At 46.6% G+C, this 26,265-nt stretch overlaps 3 protein-coding genes across 3 annotated transcripts; 1 reads left to right on the top strand and 2 right to left on the bottom strand.

Annotated features, from left to right (window-relative positions):
* Positions 1 to 4,415: 4,415 nt before the first annotated feature.
* NSDHL (NAD(P) dependent 3-beta-hydroxysteroid dehydrogenase NSDHL) lies at positions 4,416 to 12,653 on the bottom strand (the record flags this gene model as incomplete). The annotated part of the gene is made up of 7 exons (XM_080624907.1): positions 4,416 to 4,751; positions 5,434 to 5,536; positions 7,021 to 7,163; positions 7,850 to 7,978; positions 9,147 to 9,293; positions 10,215 to 10,376; positions 12,633 to 12,653. 7 exons carry the CDS (start codon positions 12,651 to 12,653, stop codon positions 4,416 to 4,418), a joined length of 1,041 nt encoding a protein of 346 aa, XP_080481033.1.
* A 693-nt stretch (positions 12,654 to 13,346) lies between these two features.
* LOC308224484 (uncharacterized protein) lies at positions 13,347 to 16,895 on the top strand (the record flags this gene model as incomplete). The annotated part of the gene is made up of 6 exons (XM_080624463.1): positions 13,347 to 13,681; positions 13,842 to 13,939; positions 14,022 to 14,263; positions 15,692 to 15,820; positions 16,121 to 16,258; positions 16,806 to 16,895. 6 exons carry the CDS (start codon positions 13,347 to 13,349, stop codon positions 16,893 to 16,895), a joined length of 1,032 nt encoding a protein of 343 aa, XP_080480589.1.
* A 1,994-nt stretch (positions 16,896 to 18,889) lies between these two features.
* LOC308224719 (glutamine amidotransferase-like class 1 domain-containing protein 3, mitochondrial) lies at positions 18,890 to 22,013 on the bottom strand (the record flags this gene model as incomplete). The annotated part of the gene is made up of 4 exons (XM_080624891.1): positions 18,890 to 19,082; positions 19,928 to 20,129; positions 20,637 to 20,808; positions 21,906 to 22,013. The coding sequence occupies 4 exons, from the start codon at positions 22,011 to 22,013 to the stop codon at positions 18,890 to 18,892; spliced, it is 675 nt and encodes a 224-aa protein (XP_080481017.1).
* Positions 22,014 to 26,265: the final 4,252 nt, after the last annotated feature.

Here is a 26,265-nt window from a genome sequence, read left to right as displayed (position 1 = left end):
AGCAGAAGCAGGTCAGGCTGGCTGTGAGCTGCAGTCATGCCTGTACTGTAGTCTCTTCTTGCTGGGTACAGCAGCCTGCTCTGAGCTCTTTTCTGCCACAGACACACTGCTATCACCTCCAGAGCAGCCCATTCAAAACCAGCCTGCGTAACTCTGCAGTTACATTCCTCTCCAGGGATGCAGTGCACATACCTTTACAAACAGTGATGTCTGTGAGGTAGGAACCTGCTCAACCCCCAGGCCAGGCAGCCAATGTCAGGGGAAGGTGGTTGTACTGAGTAGCACAGCAATTCTTGTCATTCCTATTACAGAGGCACAGAGTCTCCCTGACCAGCTTGGATTCAGTTACCACTATCACTACATTTTTGTTACTATCTTCTAGTCATGAGAAGTTGATCACCACCCTCCAGAGCACTGAGCTCCACTGGAATGTTTCCTGTTTATTCAATAATGCGTTCTCATGTGTAACTCTGTCCCCCATCCTTGTGCTGAAGGTGGAAGGAAGGTGACTAACCCATCAATGCTGTGGGCCTTGCCAAGGTGACAGAAAACTAAAGCTCCAGTAGAGACTGAGCAGAGCTGTGATGAGTAGAAGGGTGTAAAACCACTACACCCATTTGTTACAAGGGAATCAAACTGGTTTTTCATGAGGTGTCATTACAAAGAACTGCCAAAACGCCAGACCTCACCTTCCTAATAGCAGGTAGCAGAACAGAATCGTAGATCCTGGACTATTTAGTGCTAGAATACACTAATCTCACCCATGGTCATGAAGACACACCTGCACAGGAGGTCAGGAGCTCTCAGCACTGAGACAAAACCAGCTTGTCAGCAGAGGCAGAGCAGAAGAGCAGGCACGGCTCAGTGCCAGGCTGATGACATTGCAAAGGCAGGAAAGCAACATGTGCAATCAGGTAACAGAAACACCACAAACATGCCCTGCTGCAAGCAGGGAGATGCTTATTTATTTCTCATCACCAGCTCAGCAAGCTTCCTCCAGGCTCCCAGGCAAACAACTTGCTTGCCTTCTCCCATAATAAGCACTGAGTTGCACCATCACTTACCTCTGTGGAGCTGGCAATTGCCAAGGGCTTGCACAAGCCTTAGTGAAACTCGGTAAACGGAGCAGAGCCCGGCGCACTCATGCCATGTTTGGCTCTGCAGTGCTGAAGGGTGTGGAAGCTGGTGTGGAAGCTCTTACTGGTGGTTGGGGATCACCACATCAGCACATCTGAGTAACCTACATGAGGATCTACTGAGCCAAAAGGGCCCTTTCCACAGCTTCAGAGGGCTGTCTGAGCAGCTGCCATGCAGCACATGCAGTCATACTGGAAGTCACTGGAGATGCTGAGCTTCCACAGTGTAACATCACACATGTGGACTGGTTTGTGTTGGAAGGGACCTTAAAGCCCATTCAGTGCCAACCCCCTGCCATGGGCAGGGACACCTTTCACTAGAGCAGTTGCTCCAAGCCCCATCCAACCTGGCTTTTATCCTCCACCTCAAGCCTCCTACTTATCTACCTCAGGCTTGACTTAAGTCAGTCTCTCTGTAAGGGGGGATGTGGGCTTCTTTGTTACCTTAACTCCACCTAAAAAAGCACTTTCATTCCTTTCTTCTCTTTCTCTAGGGTAAGCAATAGAAGATATCTTCTGTATCTCTCCCACTGCTTGTCAAACCAAAACCAGTCTCAGGTCAGCAAAACTAGGAGCTGCAGCAAGAAGCAGCCTGGAAAGCAAAGTGAGAGATAAGAAGTTTGTCAAGAGCACTATAGGAAAGTCTTTGAAGTCTCCAGCAGCTCCTGCTGAGCATTACTAGAACAACAGACTGCATCTGCCCCTAGGTATTTGGAAGATGTCGATAATGGCAGTTTTGCTCTGCAGCTCCTGCTCACACACACATACAGACAGAGGTTGTGAAGAGGTGGCAGGATGAATAAATCACAGGCAGGAAAGTACAGAACAATCTCCTTGGCTTCCCCAGAAAATACAGGATGGGACTTATGCAGGTGCTTATTAGGATGAGAACATGAGTTGAGAGAAGGAGGCTTGATCAGGGATAGAGCAGGCTGTGGATAAAGCAAGGTTCCTTCTCTGTTGTGGCCAGGGAGTATAGGCAGAGCACAGCCAGGCTCCACCACAGCAACAAGGCCTGTTTACTCCTGGTTTGGAAAACAGAAGCCAGTGAGCCTGCCAGAAGAAATTCTGGGAACTGACCTAATTACATAGGGAGTACCAAGTCAAACAGACTTCAGCATGATGCAATGCCCCTTCTCATGCCCAGATCTGGGAACTGCTCGCCCCCATGCAAGCAAAACCTCTGGTTTACCCTTCTTGGATGAATCAGACATGTGAGGGAAATCATGGTGCTGCTGCTCCATATCAGCAGACCTGCCCTTCCAGTGCCTCTTGTTTCTGTGGTGCCTTCTGGTTGGTACCTTCACCTCTTACCTTGACAGTCCTCCAAAGATGAGGGGAGATGAGTAACTTGCCACTGCAACTGTGTCCAAGGACCGATACAGGCATTTTTGGGCCTGACTGAAGCTGTATGGCAGATCTAGCTGGGAAATGCCATCTAGAGGCCAGAATGTGCTTTTACCTGTTTTTGTATGATCGACTTCAAGCAGTGGCAGTGTTTGCTCCTCTCGCTTCAGCACAACCTTATTCCCTCATCATCTCTGTGTGAGGGCAGCATTGTACCTGCTTCACAGACAAGGAGCTGAAGTTCTCTGCTGTGCACCATGACTCCCAACAGTTCTTTTCCTATGTCACTTTCTATATATAGATGGGGCACTGGTACACACTTACGAGAACCAGTGAGGGAAGAAAGGGTCCTTCCACTGACACTGAATTTGTGCTGGCACATGGATGGATTGCAGAGGTTAACACAGCTTAGGTCTTCAAAAGCAGCAGCTGTGTCCCACTGAAATGGGATGTGGGATGACACAAGCAGATTCGAGAAACGTAGCAACCACAGGGCTTGCTCTCTGCACTCCAGAATTCAAGCTTTAACAATCTAACTCTAGAGGCTTGAACGGAGGGGAAGGAACAAAGCAAGGCAAAGTGGGTAAGCAGTGCAAACCAGAACTGTGTGAACTGGCTGATACTCCTTCAAGATCCAGCAATACAAAGGTTAGTAAGACTGGTTACCTGGTAAAGCAGCAGGTAAGTGTCTAGAAGGAAAAAAGGCCAACATAAACTGCCCCCCCCAGAGAGCAGCCAGAAGTCAAAATAAAGCTCATTTTTGAGGACACCAGAAGCATATTGAGCTTCCAGATAAGGTTAAGGCTCATTGAGTGAGGCACTTCCCATACTTCTGAAATCTGAAACATTCAAACTCCTGGGGAGGCAGAACTGGCACAGAGGCAAGTTCCAACTCTGACCTAGACTCTTCATTCAAAAACAAAACTGAAGCACTTAGAAAGATTATAGGGTGAAGTACACTTAATATACATGTCAAACTAAACAGCTCGGTGAATACAGTATTATGAGAACCATCTTCTTGTGGAAATGAGCTTCTTTTGATATACTAAGTGGTCAAAGCATCAAACCCCACCATTACCAGCAATAGCATGTCAGACAAGAGAGCTTTGTGCAGGAGGATCTTCCACCCAATGCAGCTCTTGTGGGAAGCAAGTGAATGATGGTGCAACAGTGCAAGCTGACTGATGACAGCCCCAGCAAAGGTTTCTGCCCCCTTCCAAAGGGAATGACTGAAAACCTCTCTGTGCTGAGATGATCAGAATGGGATCTGCTCTGGAACACAAAATCAGGAGTTGATCTCTTCTTCATTTATTTGGGTTCTTTTTGAATAGAAACAGGCTCCTGCAGAAAGAAAGGCAAATGCTTCCTTACAAAGACAGGCCCCACACGCCTGTTCTCAGGTTTCCTCATGATATCTTAGTAAGAAGTCAAATCACCCATCAGTCATGGAGGGAATAACAAAATTAGCTTCAATGATTTAAAAGATGGTGGCAGGACTCCTTTTTGGTGGCCTCTCATTGCTCTTATATAGAAAAAAGCCAAACCACAGAGGAACCAGTGGTGGGAAGTATTTCATTGAGAAGAGGTGGCTGTGATCACCAGAGCAACAAAACAGAGGACAAGGGTGGAGAGAGGAATGCTGATATGCTGGGTTGGGATTGAAGAGGGCACAGCAGAGTGTTTATTCATAGTCCAGAGGGTTCAGCTTCTTGTTTCAAAACAAGAAGTCACATCAAAGAAAAGAACTGTTAGCACAGCTCCTACAGGAGCTTCCATTTCAAGCCAGATAAGAGCCATCTTGATAATAGTGAGAGGGAGGAAGGACTTCTCTGGACTCTGTTCCAGAGAATTAGTGAGATTTGGCTCATTGTTCATGTTAAGACATCAAAGCAATTCCAAAAATCAAGTAGAAAAGAATCCCTGTAGGGCTCCTCAGGCCTTGGCCCGGCGTAGATGAGGGTAGCTCTGCACAGTCCTCTCTATTGCTTCATCCAGGCTCACCACTGGAGCGTAGCCCATGGCTCTTTTAGCCTGGTCACAGCTGTAGTAGTGGAAGGTTCCAGCTAATGCCACCCTCATAGGGGTGAACGTGGCCTTGATGGTGACCAGTGGACTCAGCAGCCACAGCACCAGAGACAGCACCAGGGCCAGGTAATACGCCAGCCAGTAGGGAATGTGGTACTTGGGAGCATCGTAGTTCAAGCCAGTCAAGATACGGGACATGAAAGCCCAGAAGGGAATTGGTTCATCATTTGTGATATGAAATGCCTGGAAGAGAGGAAGACAAAAAGCCAAGTGATAAAATCATTGTGGTTTTCACAAACTGGTCTCTGTGATGGCCCATCTCACGTTCATGCTGAGGAGAACTGATATCCCTGACTTGACTGAGACCATGAGAAACTGCTTTGTGCTCACCATCTCCGTATGGAAAGTGATGAGCCCCTCCTCGGCTAAGGAAGGCAGCTACTGCTGACACTCCAGAGGTCAAGATCACTTGTAAATGGTCAAACTGAATGACACAGCACAATGCAAACACACTAAAGTCCATAGATCAGAGCATGGCAGTGCCATGGAGACCTGGAAAAGTTTCTTCTGCTTTGAACTCTATTGTAAAAGCTAAATAACTATGTTTATCATGCACACATCTTGGCTGCCCACAATTCTGCCTGGATTTCCTTTCACAAGGAGTTTTATAGCATAAAATTAAAGTATAGTCCTACATCTTAGCCCATGTGGTTGAATGCAATGGTCATCACATAGACAACCATTCATTATAACCATAGACAGAAAAACCCTGACCCATTTGCTCACTGGTTCCACTCATCTCCACAACAGAGGTTCAGAACAAACAGTGGCATGAATTACAGAGCAGACACACAAAGCCAGTGCCTGGCTTGCAAATGAAGGCTGTTTGAGGGACACCCACTCCCCTCCCCAGGTCTTTCCTTACCTTCCCACACAGGGGAGAGCCTTTCTGAAGATTTTCTGCAGCCAGGATGTGTCCATGGACCACATTTTCCACATAGGTAAAGTCTACCAAGTTCTTTCCATCCCTGCACAGACAAAAGGAAGAAGATTAGCTCCAAGGCAAGTTAGGCTGAAAGTCTGCCAAAGGAAGGACTTCCCCACAAGGTATATTTGTTCTAAGTTTCTTCTCCCGCTTTCTTATGCTGCAACTTCAGGCTATACCATGTCAGAGAGATGAAATCACTGCATATGGTTTTAGAGATAGGAAAGGCTGTTACTGGCTCAGGTCTTGTCTCCAACTTTATGTTCCTGTAACAGTACCAGTTCTAAACCTCACAAGTTAACCAGGTTTTCAGGTGTTGCAGATCCTACGGGGTCGGAGTGATTCAAAGAAGCAGAACAAATAGAAAGAGAGCAGAGAACAGAAACCAGCACAGACAAAGTCACTTAAGGACAAGCTTTCAATTATGAATTTCTTGGCTCAGGAAGTTCTTGCTCACTCCCTCAATGAGCCAACTTCAGCCCTGGCTGAAAGAGATTCAACCCACTGTGTTTCTACCCAGGTACAGAAAGTGAATCTGCACATCACTTTCAAGAGCCTGGCTAAATCAAACCAACAGTTTGTTACAAAACCATCACTCATTTGGCCATAAACCAGTATTGCTGCAACCCAGTATTTTGAGAAGGAGCGATTTTCATTTCCTGCGTTCATGGATGAATAACTATTTTATTTGCTTTCTTGGAAGGGATGTACAGGCTGTAGCTCAGGTGAGGAATGCAGGTTTGAGATGGAAGAGAATGCAGACTTGCACAAAGTGAAAACCTTGAGTTTGTGTAGGTTTGATTCTCTCAGAGCAGTCTAAAAGATCAATTCAGAATTGAGCTGTGAGGAAGAATGAGAACCAAACCCCCCCTAAAATCCAACACCAAAACCCACACAACCCTATTTCCCTTCCTTCCACCCCAAGCACATATTCATGGCTGCACATATACACACAAACTAGCTCCTTTCATGTATTACAAGTTTATTATAGATTAAAGAGCCTATTTCTTCTCAAGAGCATAATACAATCAATAAAAATGTCCTCAGTAGTAGCTTGAACTATTTCTTGCTCTAAACTTTCAGCTAGAAGCTCTGCCAGGCTTAATAATAAGGCAAATACCTTTGATTTTACAAGCAGAGATATTCAAACACTGCCATAGAGGCCTTTTAATTGCTAACAGAAGGGTGTATTAATTAAATTAACAGCAACTAAACTGAGCTGTCTCATATTTAAAAGGACAGCTCTTTAGACAATACAAAGCAGCTCAAGCTACATCAGCTGTCCCCACTGATAGTCTTTTTGCACTATGAACACTTACCTGAGTGCAGGAGTACCTGACACAAAAGGATTGTTTAAAAGAGAACCCTGAATCACAAGTGATAAATCAACTCCCCCCTCTCCCCCTTTCCATGCCACACCACCAGCTTTAATTGAATAACAGATTTAATATTATTCCTTTCCAAAAAGGTTTTGTAGGTTGAGCATCAGTTTTAACAAAAGCTATTAAAGGACTGAGTCTTCCTCACCCAATGATGAACTTCATCTTGCCACTCTTAGCTGCTTCAATGAGGATGGGAACCAGCTGAGGGTCTCTAGGACCAAATATCCCATGGGGACGAATAGCAGTAGTGAGGAAGTTGTTGCCTGGGTCATTTGCACTGAGCACTTCCTGTAGGAAAAAAAGAGAAAACCAGATCAGGAGAGAAAGGCTGAGAAGAAAAATACAGCTTCATAATACATTCCCAGATCATCACTAAGGGATGGGTGTTCCCCCATCTCCTTGGAAAGGCATCAGTGGAAGAAACAGTCTGTCCATCTTTTAATAAACGATCCTTCCTTTGTTCCCAGTTCTTCTCCCACTTCTCTTGAATGAGAAAAGCAGACAAAAATCTGTCCTCATTACTGAACACTTCATGAATTGACAGACAAAGGAAGGGTACTCCTCACCTCTCTCATTTACCACCACAGAAATCAGGGGAACTTGGAAAGTTCCTTCTCTTCACTGGAGAAAAGAAAGACACTGAGCAATTCCATCTCTCTGTCATCCATCAATGGATGATTTCCATCACAGGCCTCCTCAAACAGATTCAGGAGGGGTGTGATAGCACCTTCCTGCAGCACCAAGTGCTAAGCACATTTAGCCAGGCATCTTTGAAAATGATTTAATTCTACTGGGAGTTTGCAAATGCTGTGTTCTACTTATTTTTAAGAGCTGCTGCATTTTCCATTAAAAATCCAAGAAAAACCCAAATAAACACTAATGCTTTCAGTGTTTCACCCCAAAGATGTCATTACTACTTTTAGAAGGGCAGTTTTAAGCATTGTGAAGAACAGTGTTTGTATTATGACAAATACCTTCTCCTGGAGGATCTTCGTCTCTGTGTAATAGTCGATGGGTTTTTTTGCATATGGGAGATCTTCTGACCCATTTTTTATGTCTGTGCCCTCGAAAACAACACTGGCACTGCTGGTTAACACCAGCCTCTGCAAGAGATGCAAAAGAAAACAGCTGTTTAAAGCCCAAGACAAAAGGGTCCTTATTTACAAAGGCTGAGTAAAGACAGTAAGAATGTTTAATCAACTGAGATAGTACTAAGTGTAGAAGCACATGGACTTGCAGGAGATGATCTGAAACTGCAGGAAAGAAAATTCCCACTCTTTCAATTGAATTATTTAGTGCTACTTAAAGGAGATTAAAGCATTTTAACTAGCACCCAAGACAAGACATCTCCAGGAAATCAAATCACCCACTTGGTACATTTCAGCCCTTAACACACAAGTGTTTTTAAGGTATATTCACTCATCTTGATGGTAACAATATCGCAGAGATTAAACCAGAAAAGAATTCTTATCTTGGATATTTTTGTACACTAGTGGATCCAAAACAGAATGTCAGTGATGTTTTGGAGTAATCAGAAACATGTGGGTTTAAACAGGATCTACATTATAATAGAAAGAAGACCAGATCCAACAAAGTTCCAACAGGATGGAACTCCTCGTTCTGACAGAATCCAGACTAAGCCTGAAGGAAAACACCCCATGGCCCATTTCCTACAACAGCTCATTACATGAAGGGGGGAAACCACCCCAGCAAATAACAGACTCTGGACTGGGAGGCCTGGGTGATAGACAGCAGTTAATTGTAGACATTGGCACTGCTGCATTTGCACTGGGTTTCTCTGGCTCTTTCTTTCATCGGCAAACAACTTTCTAAACCAAATTAGACCAGGCTTATGGCACAAGTGTGTTTCTTCTCATTATATGTTAAAGAATTCATGTAGGTAATAGATACCATGAACACTTCCAGTGCTGTAAAGCCCTCTTCAGAACCACTCCCTTATTACAGCATGAGAGAACACCCTTGTGGGTGATTCCCAGATGTCTGGTAGGACAAATTTTAATGAATGCTTTTCCTGCAGTCAGGAATATTGCCATGAGTGGGTTTTCTGTGGCAAACATGGCCTGAGCTTACACCAGACACTAAGCAGGAGACCAACTGAGTCTCTTCTACTAATTTCCACACAACAAGTAGGTATTTGCTATCTCAGAGACCTCTATCCCTCTCTCAAACTAGACTGAAATTGGTCCATGCTGCAACTGTTATAAAGTTACATCAGCAGCTTACAGTCTCTATATGCTTTTCTTCCCTTACCTGCACTCCAGCTTCTTTGCACGCTTCAATGACAGCTTTGGTTCCCATAAAGTTCACCTTATAAAACAGTTCCCTGTTGTCACTTGAAGGTGCTGGCGACGCGCAGTGAAATACCACTGACACACCTTGCAGAGCTGGGAGCAAAGCCTGGAGGAGACATCGCATGAGACAGCAGTGAAGCAACAGCAGCACCACTCAGGGGAAACAAAAAGAGGAAGAAAATAAACACGAATCTTTTTCTTATGGAAAAAAAAACAAACCTAAATTTCAAGTCATGTTCCCTCCATAAAGATGAGCACCTGGAACAGGATCAGCATCCAGGATCTCTGTGTCCTCTCCTTCTTGCTAGGCAAAACCACACTACATATTTCCTTCCCAGGGAAGAACCCGGGAATTTTCTAAGACCTAGAGGCTCCCTTGATTAAACAACCTGCAGTAGCCTCAGTGCAGGTATATGACTCCAAATTACCTGGAGACAGGAGTTAGAAAACCCAGCAAGCAGCAGGTTTAGCAGCACCAGTACCCCATGGCACTGTCTGCATTGGTGATGACTGGCATAGAGCTCTGAGCCATGGCTCTTTACCCTTCTGGGGAGATGCCTGTTCACATCATATACAAATGTTTTGCCAAGGCTCATACATGGCTGAGCTAAGGCAGGAGGTCTCAGCTGACTGTTAGAAGTGATGCACTATGCTGTTCTCACGCAGCTGGGGTTAGCCAGAAGAGCACCCACACACCATTACCAACAGGGACTGTAATTACACTGTATGTCTGAGCTAAAAGTAATGCAAATCATGATACAGAAACAAGTTCTGCTCTTTTCAGCTTCAGGAAGACCTCAAGTAAATTCCTTTAAATGTTCTAGATGAAGGTCTGAAAACTGCTTTGGCTACTGGCTTCCCAGGGCATGGCTGGGGGCCATATCCACACACCCTTTACAACCTGTGCAACGCCTTCAGGTGTTTTGGTGCCTCAGGCAAGGCTCAGTAAGCTGCTCAAGGGAACATTTATTTAAACACACATCCCTTCTCTCTGCCATGCCATGTACTGTCTGTCATATGTCTGTACCTCTTTGTCACAGAGGTCTCCCAGGAAGAACTGCACTCTGTCATTCTCAGACCTCTTCTGAATATCAAACACGTTGACTGCATAACCCTTCTCCAGGAGCTGCTCCACCATGTGCTGGCCTAAGAACCCAGATCCGCCAATCACGGTACATTTCTTACCAGCCTGTGGAGACAGGGAGAAAAGCACCTTAACATGCAGACATGCACCGAAGTGCACAAGTAAACTGCTCTGAGAAATCAATATGCTGGAATTTTGCACTAATCAGTGTGTAGTTTAATTACAGGAGTCTATATTTAGATATCAAAAGACTCTTCAATCAGTCTGTGCTTAAATGTTCAGACACACCAGCAGTCCACATGGCTCACGTGCTGGTTTGTTTTGGCAGGACTCTGCCTCATAAACAAGTGACCCCCATAGCAGGGAAAAAAAAAAAGGAAATGGCTCCCACAAACTCTGCCCTGTGGCAAAGCAAACAATCTGCTTCAGCCACATGGCGCAGATACTTCGGAACACCAAAACTATCACCATCAGCAAGGATAAAACCATTTTCAGACCATGTGAAACTGTAGGTTTCTCCAAGCTGAGAAAGCAAACAGGTCAAGGCAATGATAGTCCTTCTCAGTCAGCCATTGGTTCTTCCTTCCTTTTAAGCTTGTTCAAATCCATGGCTAAAATCACCAACAGATTCCAGTCCGGTCACTCATGTAACTGAACTGAGACTAAGACCTCACTACCAACACAGAACATGCAAGCAATGAGTCTGAGGAAGCTTTCATACAAAGAATGCTCTGTTCTGGTTGGAAATAGGTTTGCTCCTTATTGTTGCTACACAAAGCCCCACCTCTGCCGTTACTCTATCAAGCTGAAGGGATTTTTAACCCAGTGAGACTACACAACCAACAGTTACTCAGAAGTTTCCAAGTGCTACATCCTTAAACAAAGGTTATACTGCAAAGTGTCAATTACCAACAGCAAAAATTAGAAAAGTGCAGCACTGCTGCTTAGTCACATTAAAGCATGACCAGTTATTTAGAATGGTGCATGCAAAGTACAATATGATTTAAATCATTAAAATAAAGCTCTAACAGGTTGGCCAAATCTGTGTGGGTTTGATAGTTGTAAGAGAATGGACAGAGAAAGCATATGTGAGTTTAAGGACCCTCTGCAGCTCACTCTCCCCCTACAAGTTTTGCACATGCTTTGCTCTTCAGCTCCCTGATTCTCTAAACTCAGTCACACTCCTCTGCAGTGTCCTCTCCCCAAGTGTACCTTCTTCAAAGGCAGTCATTCCATTCCATCAATATTTCTACTTGCCTCCCCCTGTGTCCTTTCTTCTAAGGCTCCTTCCAACTCAAACCAGTCCAATTCTATGATTCCAGCTCATTCTTCATCAACTGAGAGCACCCCAGCTGTGCATCACACTTGGACGCTCTCAACAGTGTTCGACAGTGGCAGAACAGCGCCCTCTAGCCCTAATTATCAGAATCATTTTCTGCCAGTACAGATGGGACCATCCAGGTGCTTCTGAATGATAGTTTTCCACTCCCTCAGCTACACTAGCAGTATTCTAACTGGCGATGAACAGCAGGGTATTTAAATAACCTTTAATGCACTTTTAAGATACACAATCTAGTGCACATACCTCTTGGGAAAGGACCAATGTCAATGACCAAAGTCAGTGTAACTGCAGCTAACGGGGCTGCACCTGGATTCATGAGCAGGTAGAAAGACAAGCTACACAGGATTATACAGGGTTTAGGATACGAATTACTACCTACCTAGTGTTGTGCTGTGAAGATATGACAGCTTGCTCACACTCCACCATGATACCACATTGGGTATTCTGTTTCTTTGTTTCTTAACTATCAGAGATTCACTGGTCCTCCAGAAGCTTCATATAGATTCATAATAAAATAGTTCACTAGGTAGAAATGTCTCTATGAACAAGAGCCACGGGTAATGCAACAGCACAGTTGTGTAAATTGTACTCCTAAGAGCAATATCCAAACACCATTCTGAGCTAAGCAAAATGTTACTCTTTCCATGTTCTAACTTCCTGTACTCAGTGCAGTAACCATAGAAAGGTTACAATGGCATGGTAGACCTCAGGGACCTCAGCTGGGCCTTTATAACAAGGAATATGTTATAAAGCATGTAGAAATGCTCCTGGAGTAACTAAACTTCCAGCCTTATTGGTCTGGCACTGACAAAGCTGCTGGTGTACTTGGGGGGCTGGAGCATTCCTGGAGCTCTTTGGAACTAACAACAGCAGATGATTCCTTAGAAAAATCCCATTTTCCTTGCCAGTATCGCTACTAACACAGGAACAGCCTCATGTCTTCCAGCACTCAGAAGTATCTATGAAAATGTTTCTGCAAGACAAATCTTCATAAAGCATCATTTAAATCCTCAACTCACCGATCTGAGGTGTGTGGCCATTTCTCAGGTGATTTACTCTCAACCCAATTCCTTTAAGAAAGAAGAGGATTATTTCATTACACTGCTTTTTAACATGTTTCTAGTTAGAAAAATAAAGGTTTGGAGCCATTGCACTAAAGCAGAAGCATGAGAAGATGTAATTCTCCCTGCCCTACTGAGCAAAATAAGCAGTAAAAGAGTATCAGTGACATGAAGCAGCTTTCTCAAAGGCATACTTCTAATATCGTAAATTACCTTTGATAACAAAGGCAACATCTTATTTTAAATGCTTGTGTTAGCTTCACAGACTGCCTTTAAGTCTTAATATTTACACCCCAAACAACACGAACACAACTTCAGGTTTTGGCAACATCCTCTTCAAATATACAGTTGCTCAAGAAAAACAAAATAAACTGGAGTTCAAGCATTTCAGCAGCACCAAGCCCGCCTGTTCCACAGCAGCAGACACAGCACAGCCACCCCGGCTTCCTTCAACCCCTTCCTCACCCCTCAGCCCCTACCCCCAGCACCTCAGGCCCCAGCTGCCCACTCCACACACACACAAGCTACCCTTTTACCCCCATCTCCTCATACAACCCTCACCTTCTCTGCCCCCAGTCTGCCCTTCCACACACTCCTCACCCTTCCCTAAGCCCCAGCCCTCCTCACAGCCCTACAGCCTCCCTCAGCTTCCCTCCCCACACACCCGACGCCATGTTCATTCACCTTCAGCCCCCTCAGCTCCACAGTCCCCATAACCTATCCCTATCCCTCCTTGACCCTGCCCCCAGCCCTGCGGGCTCTGTTTCCTCCATCCCGCCATTCTGCAGCCCCCAGGCCCCCTGCAGCCCTTCAAGGACCCCTCACACCGACCCTACCCCACTCACCACACCGGCACCGTACACACCCTCCGCCGCCCGCCTTCACGCCCGGTCCGGCTCCGCCCATCCCATCACGCCCACCAATCAGCGCAGACGCTTCCAGCAGACCCCGCCCACTCCGCCGGCTCCCGCCACTTCTCCTCCCGCGCGCTCTGGGCTGAGCATCGCGTTAGGCGCCTATCGCTCGCTGATTGGCCAGCGGCCTCTTCCCTGAGGCCAATCGCGTTGACAGAAGAGGAAGAGGCTCTTCCCCCCCCCGTCAGTCACCTCTTGGACCCGCCCCATCCACCTGTTAGCCAATAGCAATTGTCTAAGCACCTCCCAATAGGAGAAAGGGTTGCCATGGCAGCGGCGTAGGGGCATTAGCCAATGAGAAAGCGCAGCTGCCAGGACTGAAGCCGCCGCAGGGCAGCGGCCGCCGGGATGGTGAGTGCGGCCCGGCCCGCGGGCGGCCTTAAGCCCTGCTCCGCTCCGGCTTCCCGGTGCCGCGGCCACGCTGGGGGCTGAGGCGGCCGCTGCCCTGCGGGTCTCATCCACCCTTCGTGGCGCGGCGCGGCCTCATCCTCTTTGCTCTTGTGTTGCTGCGCCAAGGCCTCCAGCTTGCCGAAGCCCTCGCAGGGAGGCGCGTCCCGGCGGAAGAAAGCGAACCCCAAGCTGGAGCTCACCGAGGAGGAGAAGCGGGATATCCGAGAGGCTTTCGACCTGTTTGACACGGACGGCGCTGGGTACGTGGATGTTAAGGAGCTAAAGGTAAGAATGTGCTTAGTGCTGAAAGCACGGTTCTGCTGGTGCTATAAATAATAGGGGCATAAGCACCTAAATGTCCTTAAACGGGAGGGATCCTCCCGACTTAAAACGCTGTTGTCAACAGGTCCATTTGTCTCTTTAATTGTAGCTCTGTCCTGCTGCTACCACGTGTCTCCAGGACTGGACTGGCCAAAGTACATGGATAGTTCTGTATTTCTGTACCATCACCTCCTCAGTTACTAAAGCATCAAAAAGGGGTTGTGCATATTAAAAATGTGTTTTTTCCCCTGCTTGTGTGTTGCTGAGGACTGCTGCTTTGCAAATGGGGTTATCTGAGCTATGGAACACACCAGTGGGATTTGTTTTCATGCTTTTATTTATTGCAAAACTTTTTCAGTCCCTCCCCACCCCTGTCCTGTTGGAAGAATGGTAACCAATAAATCAGGAGTTACTTTGCTTTCAGAATTTGCCTTTCCTCTTTGCAGCTGGATATCCACGTACTTAAGACCATGGGAAGAGATAGACCTGATTCCAAACTTGCCACTTGTCCCTTTATCAGAGGAACTAAAACTAAAGCATGTAGGTGTGCATTGGTCACCAAGTGAAGGCATCCTTGGGTGCTCTGCTTATGGGACACAGAGTGCCACACAGAGGCACACAGTGTTTGAGCTGTGTTTTCCCAACATCCACTGGAAACCATTTTTGTCACTAGAATAAAAAAATCAACTGATTGAAGTTCCCTGAGGTCTCTCATCTTCAGACCTTCCATGTTTGTGCCATCAGATCCACTTGTTAGAGTCCAGCAGAGCTGCAGGTGTGATAGAAGCTTCTTTCATAGAGTCACTAGGCTTGAAGTTGGTTGAGATACTTCTGGGTGTCCCATTGCCATCTTGCTTACAACAGGCCCTGAAATAAGCTTTATTATCACTATTACTATTATCACTATCACTATTATCTATCACTATTATTATCATTATCACTATCACTATTACTTTCACTGTTATTATTCCTCAGTGTCTTGTTCCTCATTGCAAAGGGAACACTGGCAGGAATGGCATAACGTTCAGTTTTCCAGCAGCCTTGGAAATTGCTCTCCACAGTCCTCTGTGACAGTTTGAGATTTTTCCTTCATCGTGTGAATGGCAGTGGCATTCTCTGAGTGCCCATCACAAGAGTTTTACAAAGCGCTTACCAAAATAGGCTTTTGTAAGAAGAAATTCACATTTTATTAGAGAAAACACTTCTCCAAGGCCCTGTTACAGAGCTTTGTCCCCCAGAGTCTCACCAGTTCTGAGCTGGGGGAGGGGAATGCCTTTTTTTCTTGGTACATAAGACTTGGGTTTCAATGTGATAAAGTTCAACTTTCCCCCTTTTCTCCTGTGGTTCTGTTTAGAGTTTTCTGTGGTTTATAATTGTTTTTTGTCTTTACAGGTGGCCATGAGAGCACTTGGTTATGAACCTAGAAGAGAAGAGATCAAGAAAATGGTATCAGATATCGATAAGGAAGGAAAAGGAAAAATCAGTTTCAGTGGCTTCTTAAGAGTGATAACCCAAAAAATGGTATGTGACTTCAAAAAGCACTTCTGAGAGTGGTGGAGCACTTCTTAAAACGTATTGAATAAAACCAGATATTTAACAGTAGAAGATCCCGAATCTGAAATCCCAGGGACATCTGGCCAGCTATGAAAGAAAATGCATTCCCTGAAGCCCTGGTTCAGGAACCCTTCACCTTTTCTACATGTGCTTCCTTCTGGCTGTGCTTGGTTAAATTTGCTCTTCGGAGAGTTTCTTAGTCTGATGCTTATCTTTATATCGAGTGTTAGCTACCACATAACCACTATTTATTCTTCCTTCTTTAAGGTTGAAAAAGATTCCAAAGAGGAGATTCTCAAAGTCTTCAAACTCTTCGATGACGATGAAACTGGTAAAATCTCTTTCAAAAACCTCAAACGTGTCGCCAGAGAACTGGGGGAGAATCTCACGGATGAGGAGCTGCAGGTTTGTTTGAATGGGAATTACCTCAGTGAGGGAGGGAAGCTCAGGGTCAGCTTCCAGGCACAGGCAGCAGCCACTCACGTTTAGCTGCTGTCCTCTAAAGGAATTGTTAGGAAAATCTGCCCCTCCTGGCAGGAGTGGAAGAGCTCCTGTTAGGCAGGGATTGGGGATCACTGGTCTTCACGAGGGCTGGAGCATCTCTGCTGTGGAGACAGTCTTAGAGAGCTGGGCTGGTTCAGCCTGGAGAAGAGAAGGCTCCAGAGAGACCTTAAAGCAGCTCCAGTGCCTAAAGGGGCTACAGGAAACCTGAAGAAGAGCTTTGGAAAAGGTCCTATAGGGGCAGGACAAAGGGAATGGCTTTAACCTGCCAGAGGGGAGATTGAGATCAGGTATTAGGAAGAAGTCAACATTCTGTGGCATAACAGGTCTGGCGTTGTACCACTGTCTCCTCCAATGCAATGTACTAAAAAATTGTTCTAATTCTGAATTAATCTGCTAATCCTAATCCAGTCTAACCTGCCTCTGATTCCTGAACACAAATATCTTCCAGGAAATGATCGATGAAGCGGACAGAGACGGGGATGGGCAAGTGAATGAGCAGGAATTCCTGAGCATCATGAACAAGACCAGCCTTTACTAAAACAGTTTCACTTCTGTTTTGCACATATGTATAAACATTTAATAGGTGCCTCACTTTTTTACAGCCTTTATTTCTTTTGAGACAGCAAAAATGCAGGTCAGTGTTCTTGAAGTGAATGTTCTTACACTTGTGTTTGTGAGCAGTTACCAGCTGCAAACCTGTTTACGTGTAACAACATGGCTGCTTCTTCGTGCTCCTAAGATCTTTACACTCTGGCACTGACAAATGTGATCTATACACAGTGTTCACACCCTTCTCTGACTAAAACCCATGTGTCAAATGATTACGGTTTGGCAAAGAGAGGACTCAAAACCTGATAGTGCAAAGCTGTTATTCAGCAGTTGACGGTTTCAATTCAATGCCTTGGTTTGGGTGCAGCTCCAGTGAACTGTTTATCTGACATATTTGCAGGGATCAGCACTTTATGCTCTGTTTGACAGTGATTACCCTCCTCCCCTTTTTTAGTATGTTCTTTAAAAATAAAGTAATAAGTAAATAGACTGCTGCAACTTATTGTACTGCTGCTCAGTACCTACCTTCAAAGAAATCTCTTTGCAGCAGGAGAGGAAAGTGGCCAGAGCTGCTGCTGCAGGCTCTGGATAGTTGCAGGAATATTCAGTGGCTTCACATATAAGATTGTATTTAAAATAAAGTGTCTTTTAAGCCATCAGAGTTGTGGAAGGAAGCACACAAATGGCACAGCAGGCCTTCTGGTCTGCTGCCAGAGAAACAGCTGACTCTTTGCTTACCCTCATTTACCCTCATGAAACCCCACACAGCTTCATTGCTTATTTCATAGAATAACCCTGGTTTGGGTTGGGAGGGACCTTAAAGCTCATCCAGTTCCAACCCCTGCCACAGGCAGGGCCACCTTCCACTAGAGCAGGTTACTCCAAGCCCCTGTGTCCAACCTGGCCTTGAGCACTGCCAGGAATGGGGCAACCACAGCTTCTCTGGGCACCCTGTGCCAGTGTCCCACCACCCTCACAGGGAAGAACTGCCTAAGATCTAATTACCTTTACATGTGTATGGGTTCCGGAGAAGAAAACCTGGCCAAGATTGAGAACCTCTGGCCACAGTGAGCTTTTAGGAGGTGAAATTGTCCCCCTTCTCTCACCCACTTTCCTACCCTGTGTGAATTTCCTGTCACATTTTCATGAGTGCACCAGGATAGCATTAATCTAGAAAGGTTGGACCAGGTGACCCTTGAGGTCTCTTTCAACCTGGGATTCTATGATTTTGTTAGCACAAGAAAATTTAACCTCTTCCCATTAGACCTGTGTGCTAACATTGGTTTGATTCTGCTTTCAGCAGTGCCACATTCATGCCCAAGTCTGGGTTGTAACAAATCCCAGCAAAACAAGTGGATTTTGCTGCTGGTGACTTCTTCCTATATCATTTTCCCATCCACTGCCCAACAAGTAGCACATGGAACATATCCTAATCCCGAGTAAAAGGCAAAAATGAAGCAGAATTCAGCCTGTGTAAAGTATCAGCTTTTATTCAGTAGCACAACTGTGTTCCTGCCTTTTGCCACTAACCCATCTGTGAGGTGGAGGTGTGGGGCAGCCTTGTAGTGCTGGCAAAGACAGATGTTTGAGGAGTCTCAGACAGGGACTATTCCTGTTGACGCATGACATGCTTATGTTGGGGCAGCCCAGTCACACTGACATGACCTAAGCAACTCTTCAGCCACTCTGAACCAAGGGCAGTGGCTGTGCTTGAGCCCCGGGGAGACCTGGGTTCTGCATGCCAGCTCCATGTGTGCCCACACTCCAGTTCCTACCAAGTTTGCTGTCACTAAGGGCTCTGTCCATGGCAGAACACAACAGTACTTGTATTGCTCTGGAGTTCTGCCTCCTCAGCAGCACCAGTGGCCCAATGGGGGGGAAGAACTCCATCTGAGCAGCAGCTTGCCTGCTGAGATGTGGATGTGAAAGGGGAAGAATGTTATCTGCACTCCAGAGGAGATGGATTCTGTGGCTTTGTGGCATTCAGGCAAGTCTGACCACTTCTTTGACCATTTTTCCAATGCCATCGTAGATGTCATGGATGGGGGCGTTGCACATGAAGGCACTGGTGGTCACCAGCTTGTTCTTCACATCCACATGGATTTCGGTGACGTGTTTGTTCACATGCTTACAACCAAGTTCCTTCATGGTCTCTGCAGTCTTGGCATAAGGCCACCTAAAAGAAGAAAAGAGAATGAACCCTGGGTGGGAAGTTATCACTTCACAGAGTGACTGATGAAGCCAGGAATAAAAGTCTGGATTACAGGGAGATGGATGGTTCCTACAGAAAGCCAGCTCAATAGGATCCAAATGTTTTCCCGTCAGAAGATTTTCTCTGGGACTGTAGAACCAGGAAAACCTCCACATTACAGTGACATAATAAAACAATTCTGCCAGGTACTTGAAAGGTTTCAGCTTTTAACTGTTAAATGCCCCCAAGGGCCCTGGTTACTAAATGCTTCACTCCAGAGGCAGCAGCTATGGGACAGTTTGTCTCTGAAGTGGTATCTGTCGAAGTAAGAGCATAACTGAAGGATGCCTTTTGCCATGTGTTGGAGGGAAACAAGCTCCCTTCTGTTACTTCCCTTTGTTTCACTGACCCCTCTGGTATCCTCCCTGCCTATTCCTAGTAAAGGGGAGGACAGACTCCTCCTGTCCAGAAATCTTAACATTGTCCTTACTCAAACTCTCATTTATTCCTTTATGATTCTTGCAGTCTCTTGTACCCCACATGGTAAAACACCCGCATTGCAGAAAACTGTCCAAATAAAATCAGATTTCTACTTTAACATGAGGAACATGTAAATTACAAACGGGGGCATTAAAAACGGCGAGTGTTTGGTTTATCAGCCAGGTTAATGCATGACACAGATCATTCTCAGAAATAATGTTCAGCTCATCACAAGACTTCCCCTATCAGGACACGATAGCTGGGACAAGGCACTCTATACAGCAGGGGGGCATTGCTGATTCCATGACATTCCTGGTGGGATTTCCTCTGGGCACACTGAGGTTACTCACTTCTCACACTCTGTGTCATGACCCACTGTCAGCTCACAGCCTGGGAAGATCTTGGCTGCCAGCACTGGGGAAATGCAGCACAGGCCAATGGGCTTCCTGGCAGCATGGAATGCCTTCAGGACATCCTCCACCGCTTTGGAGATGACGCAGTTCTTGCCTTGGGTAGCCCAAGTACTCAGGTTTTTAGCCACTCCAAAGCCACCTGAGAGAAGAGAAACAGATTAGACTGGAAGATCAGTACTCCAGGGCAGGATTTTCCCAGGTATTACTTGGTAGGATGTTAAAATGGATCGGGTGCATGGCAGCATTTGCCCAGTGGGATAAAAGAATTAAGACCAGACAAGCTGAATGTCTGTGAGCTGACTGCCAGGAGATGAGACACCACAGCACCTTGCTTCCCTCCAGGACTGAAGGAGAGTTATAAATGCTCTGACGAGTGCTGTGTTTCACCCATGAATTCTTTTTTTTTCACCCACGAATTAGGGTGGAACATAGAATCATTGAGCCATCGAATCAACTAGGCTGGAAAAGACCTTTAAGATCATCAAGTCCTGACAAGTTTTCACTTGTCCCTTAATCCTTGCTCCAGGCCTAATCCATCCCCACTGGATTGCACGGCCCTGATAAGGAGGTAGCATGTTGGAAAGGGAGAGGGTGGGTTTGCATCCAGTGAAAGCAAAGCTCAGCAGATGGCAGGATGCTGCCCTACCTGGTATGATGAGGGCATCCAGCCCCTTGACATCCAGCTTGGCTAGGTCCTTGATGTTGCCTCGGGCTATCCTGGCACTTTCAATCAGCACATTGCGCTTCTCCTGCGTTGGCTGCCCTTTCACATGATCCACCACATGCATCTGGTCAACATCAGGAGCATAAACCTCTGCCTGAGGAAAGAGGGGAAAAGTCTGTTATCCTTTAGCCTTGTATCCTAAGTGTGTTAAAGATCATAGGTAGTGAATGAAAACGCTTGTGTTATTTCATTAGGAAAGAAATCTATTTTCCATTCTCTATTATATTCCATTCTATTCCATTCCATTCTATTCTATTCTGTTCAATTCTATTCTATCCTTTGCTTTGCTTCATTAGACCAGCAAATCGAAAAATAAAAGCAAGGGGTTGAACTAACGCCTGAGTTTCCTCCACTAGAGGCCTCTGCTCATCCAGGGATGAGGCAGGACTCTGCTCCCAGCTGCCAGCCCGGGGAATGGCAGAAGGGAACCGAGTGCAGCAGCTCCGGCAGGGAAGAGGCAAAATTACACACACAGTGGACGAAAGGTCTGGACGACTCTCAGCTTTAAGCCGAAGAGAGAATTCCTCCTTTGAAGGCTTTGGGATTGGGTGCCCTGGCTCCTCAGCATGGGTCCATCACCACCGTGCCGTTGTATTTAACTGAGGTATCCCATTCCCAGGAAAAGAGCTCCGAGCTGAGGGTGATGTTGCACAGGGCTTCTCTCCCTCCTCTTCCAGGCTCGCACAAATGGCACATTACAACAGCTGCCTGAGGGTTGCCTCTTTTACCCCTATTCAAATTCATCTAACAAGAACTTGTCTGTTTTCAGTTCTAATCTTCCAGGGGGTCAAAAAGATGAATTTCAAACAGCCCAAACCAGTACTAATCTTTTAGCAGAAGCAGAGGAGAGGGGGTGCAAGCCAAAGAGAACTGAGAACGCGCTTAGGAAAGTTTGTTTCAGGGTTTGGAAACACTCCACACAGAGCTCCAGTCCCTCATATAACAAAGCTGTGAGGGCAGAGCAGAGCCCAGGGAGTTCTCCACGCTGGCTACAGCATCCCCTTCACTGTTCTGTTCACTCTGACTCCAGTCACTTACATTTGGCAAACCCCATGGCAGCAATGGGGAGCTCGGAGTTTGTTCAGCAAAGCTCCATTGAGATAAGCAGCTTTGGCAAAAGAGAGGGGTTGGGAAGCAGAGCAGGGCGAAAGGAGCCGGAGATGGGGTTGGTGCTGCTGGGGTGCCTCTTACCTGTGCCCCTTCCCTGCTGAGATGCACCAGCACGGCTGAGGACTCATGGATCTCACTCCCATCGTACACCCCGCAGCCAGCCAGCACCACAGCCACTCGCTTTCCCATGGTCACAGCCGGAGCAGGAGGATTCCCAGGAGAGCCCGGACTCGCTGTGAGTCTCTGTTCAGCGCCTGGAGTCTTTTATAGCCCGATCCCTCCCCCTGGAGCAGGTGGGGCTGGGAGGGCTGGGCTCAGACTCTTCCTGGCAGGAAGGTTTTATTTCCAGTACCACAGGCAGGGCATGTAAATATTGTTTGTTTCCTCAATTGGCTGCTGCTTTGCAGATCTTCTTCCCAGCACGTTGTGTCCAGAGCATCCCCGGCTGACGTGACCCGCGCAATAGAGCAGCAGTGTTTTTCCTTCCCAGCCCTCCATTTTCCATTCCATTTCAGAGCAAAGAACCAAAGTCTTTGCGTGTAGGATGGTACCAAAGTGAGCCCGCCCAGAGCAAGTATTCAAGCCAGTGTGGTCCTCTCTGTGCTCTGGTTTTTAAACCCTACGCTCAAGCCTCAGCTTTTTAACACCCAGATTTCCCTTTCTGACCTAAATGTTCTCATCCTCATATCCCATCTCTCAAGAGCAGACATTTTGCACTCAATTGTAGCTGTTTCCTGGACTTTGGGTCCCAAGGTTAGACATGAATAACTTGATTTGTCATCAACAGCACATTAACAACATCTTTCCATGTGCCAGGAAAGTGGCACCAGGAATTGGCAGAGCCTTGACCTCTCCAGGGGCAGATGGCAGCAAGATTCACAGTGTTTGATAGGGAAAATCCCCTCCTCACCCAGACTTGTTCTTCCCTGTGCTTGCTGTGCTCTCACCTGAGATGATTATGTACCACTCTACTTCACCTTTGCACTGTTGAAATAACTGTGGCCCCTTGGGGCTGTCTTGCTATTCTCAGAGAACAAAACACTTCATACAGCACTCTGAGGAGTGCTCTTCAGGAGTTATTTATGAGACATTTTCCTTCGGTCTCTATCATATTTGCAGGAGACATGAAGTATATGTATATAATGTATATAGACAGGTGTATAGACTGGAATGGGTTGCTCAAGGAAGTTGTGAATGCTCCAGTCCCTGGCAGTGTTCAAGGCCAGGCTGGACAGAGCCTTGGGTGACATGGTTTAGTGTGAGGTGTCCCTGCCCATGGCAGGGGGGTTGGAACTGGATGATCTTAAGGTCCTTTCCAACCCTAACTATTCTATGATTCTATACAACAAAGTTATACTTCATTTAGTAGTTAGCTATAGCAGGCAAGAGGAAGATCCTCACTGCTGATGCAGGTGACTTGATTTATTCCATGCACTTAAAACTAGTGAACCCAGGCACCATGTACCCCTGGATGCTACTTATACAAGCAGGAGCAAACAGCACGTGAGAAAGGACTTGCAGTCCAGCTAATCTGACACAGGCTTTGCCTTTCAGTTACTTTTATTACCCAGAACAGGAATTAAACCATGAGATCTGTGTGGAAAACACCCAAAGCCTTTTCACTGCTGTTTGTTTTCTGTTATCCAAGGTGCTCTAACTGTATTTTAGAGACGGATCATTTCCTCTTGCTTGGAAAAGCAGCTGAATCATGCTGCAACTTGAAGATAGTTTCTTCCTCCTTCAGCTGGTTAAGGAGCAGTCCTGTTAATGATGGAACAGAGATAGCCATAGGTGATGATTAAAACCAATTTCAGTTAGTTCTGCCTGTTGCAAACTGACTGAGCAGGTTTGCTTTACCAGTATAATTCCCCTTACCAGGTTAGGTGTAACTGGACACACTAGCCTGGTTCCAGTGCCTGCTTCCTCATGTAAAAAGATCCATCTCAATCAACATATTGAACCTAAAAATCTATCTGCCATGAATGTATTCTTCATAACAGTTTTCAGCTGAGTTATTCCATTCTGTGTAGGAATGTCAGCACCAATTTGTTATGGCAAAGACACTGGGCTTTAATATTAACACCTTGCTTTTAACCTGCAGCAATATTCTAGTGAAGATGAGTGTGGAGCAACCCTGTTGCCTCAAAGCTCTCCTGGAAGGGTGAGCACAGTTAAAGATGACTGTCCTCCAAAGCACTGAAGAAAGGGAAGTCTGGGAGGCATTATAGGGATGACGCCGCGCAATGGGAATGTGCCATCATATTCCAGTGGGCTGCCTAGAGGAACATCACAGCTTGCTGCTGTAGGGCCCCCGCAGAGTCACCCTTGACCACCCAGTCATAGTAGTGGGAAGCTCTTTACAATGTTCTACATCTGTCATCTTCTCAAGAGGCTGAGAGCGGCATTTGCTGTAACTGGGGCTGATGGGGCAGGAGCTAGGTCCTGCATGGGAACAGTCCCCACATTGGCCCATTGCTCACCAACAAAATTATGGGGGAACGTACCCAAGTCCAGGCAAGTGTTGTCCCTCTTTTCCATCAGAGCTCTGTCAGCTCTCACAGAACAGTTCTCTGCCTAACTCCCACTGGATCCTGAGGCCAGTGTCCACAGCTTTCTGCAGCCTCTCCTCCACTGGCAAACACCTCAATGCCCTGATCCTATATTCTCCATGGGAAGCAGTAGGAAGCTGTGAATAGGTCCATCGTGTCGCCTTTGGGATATAGCAGTGATCATGGCAGTGCCTGATACTCACTTGTTGCCTGCATAGTTCTGGAAAGCCAGGAAAGCTCCTGTGGATTCATTCTCACAGCAGTGGACTCCAGATTGCACCTTAGCATGGACACCTCAGTCATGAGAGCCACTTATGCAGAGTTCTCCATGAGGGTGTGCAGAGAGGCTGGATTAGATGGATGTGGAGTGACACATGGACAGAAGTCACCTTTAAGGGAAAGGCACTGCCTCTGCCCTGGGTTTGCCCAGCACAGGACGGTGCTGCCAGACATTCAGAGCTGTGACGGGGACAAACAGCAGGACCATGGCCAGTGTTAGGAGAAATAACTGGTCCCGAGGGAGCTCCTGGGCTTGCAAAGGGCTTGTTTGCTCCAGCAAGATGGACTCGTTACGAAAACCCCTTCATTTTAACCACTGCAATTTCCTCACTGGCAGCAGCAAAAAGGCAGCGACAGGAATAAAGCCTTGGCCTTAGTTTTCAAGTGTCTTTTTTAACAAGGGCTAATCAACAGTAAAATTAAGAGGCCCCTGGAGGGAGCTACCAGCAGCCCCGGCTGACTCACAGCGGGACATTTATTGCGGCACGGAACTCATCTGCATTTCCTCCCGCAGGCGGAAAGGGAGCGAACAGGCGATGTTTGTAGGGAAAAGGGGTGGAGAGCAGGGAGGAACGCGGGCCGGAGGAGCTGCTTTGGTTATAAAGAGCTAGGGAGGCAGGAGAGCAGCACTTCAGCCGCTGCTGGGTCTGCAGCGGGCTCTGCGATGGCAGACAGGAAACCTGAGTCACTGCATTCCTCCATAGGGCTCTTGGGCATTTCCGCAGGTAGGGATTGAGTCTTCTTGGCATGGGAGGATGAGGTTGGGACTAGCTTGCCTGGACAACCCCCTTTCTAAAGGGGGCTAAAGAGCCTGTTTAGTCGGAATCTTCTCTGCCTGGGTAATAGCTTTTAGATCCGGAGATCCCGGTGCCTGTTCCAGCAGCCAACAAAATATTTGTCTTGGCTTTCAAGTGCTGGCCTGAACTTTTGGACTCGATCCATCCTGGGTGGGAAGCAAACCAAAACTTTTTGGTAGTCATTTTCATAAATGCTCTTGATTTGTATGCACTTTCCTTTTCTAGCTGTTTTCTCTGCAGCCGTTTTCATAGAGTCAGAGAATCCCAGCCTGCTTTGGGTTGAAGGGACCTTAAAGCTCATCCAGTTCCAACCCCTGCCATGGGCAGGGACACCTTCCACTAGAGCAGGTTGCTCCAAACCCCATCTGACCTATTCTGTGTTCATTCCCTTTCATTGGTTCCTTCTCTGTGTTTCATCTCTCTGAGTGCTGCCCCTTCTCATTCTGGGCTAGTTTTCTGTCAGCACCAGGTTTATGTGACCATCTGTAGTGTGTCTGTGTCCCTGCCTGCCTGTGACTGTGAACCGAGTTTTACCTTTTCCTGACAACGGGGGAGCACTTTCAAAAGTGATTAAGTTCAAGTTTCTTAAAGCTAAGCACTCAGAAGGAGGTGAGATCTTGGGCACAAACTGAGTTACAAGACACCCTTCCTGCTCGCCTTAGGTTTCACTGTGTGCAGGTCTTGTGCTGCTGTTTGTTCCTGTTCCCTGCTCTTGCCACTCTGGTTCTCTCCTGGTTTTGGGGCCAAATTTACAAGTTCTTCCTCTCTCCCCCTCCCTTGTCACTCACAGGAGCACTCTTACTGGCGGTACATTTC

The sequence above is a fragment of the Psittacula echo genome (genome assembly GCF_963264785.1).
Source record: "Psittacula echo genome assembly, chromosome: 8".
Taxonomy (NCBI): Eukaryota; Metazoa; Chordata; class Aves; order Psittaciformes; family Psittacidae; genus Psittacula; species Psittacula echo.
Note: the sequence above shows the minus strand (reverse complement) of the source record. Positions and strands in the feature narration are given on the sequence as shown.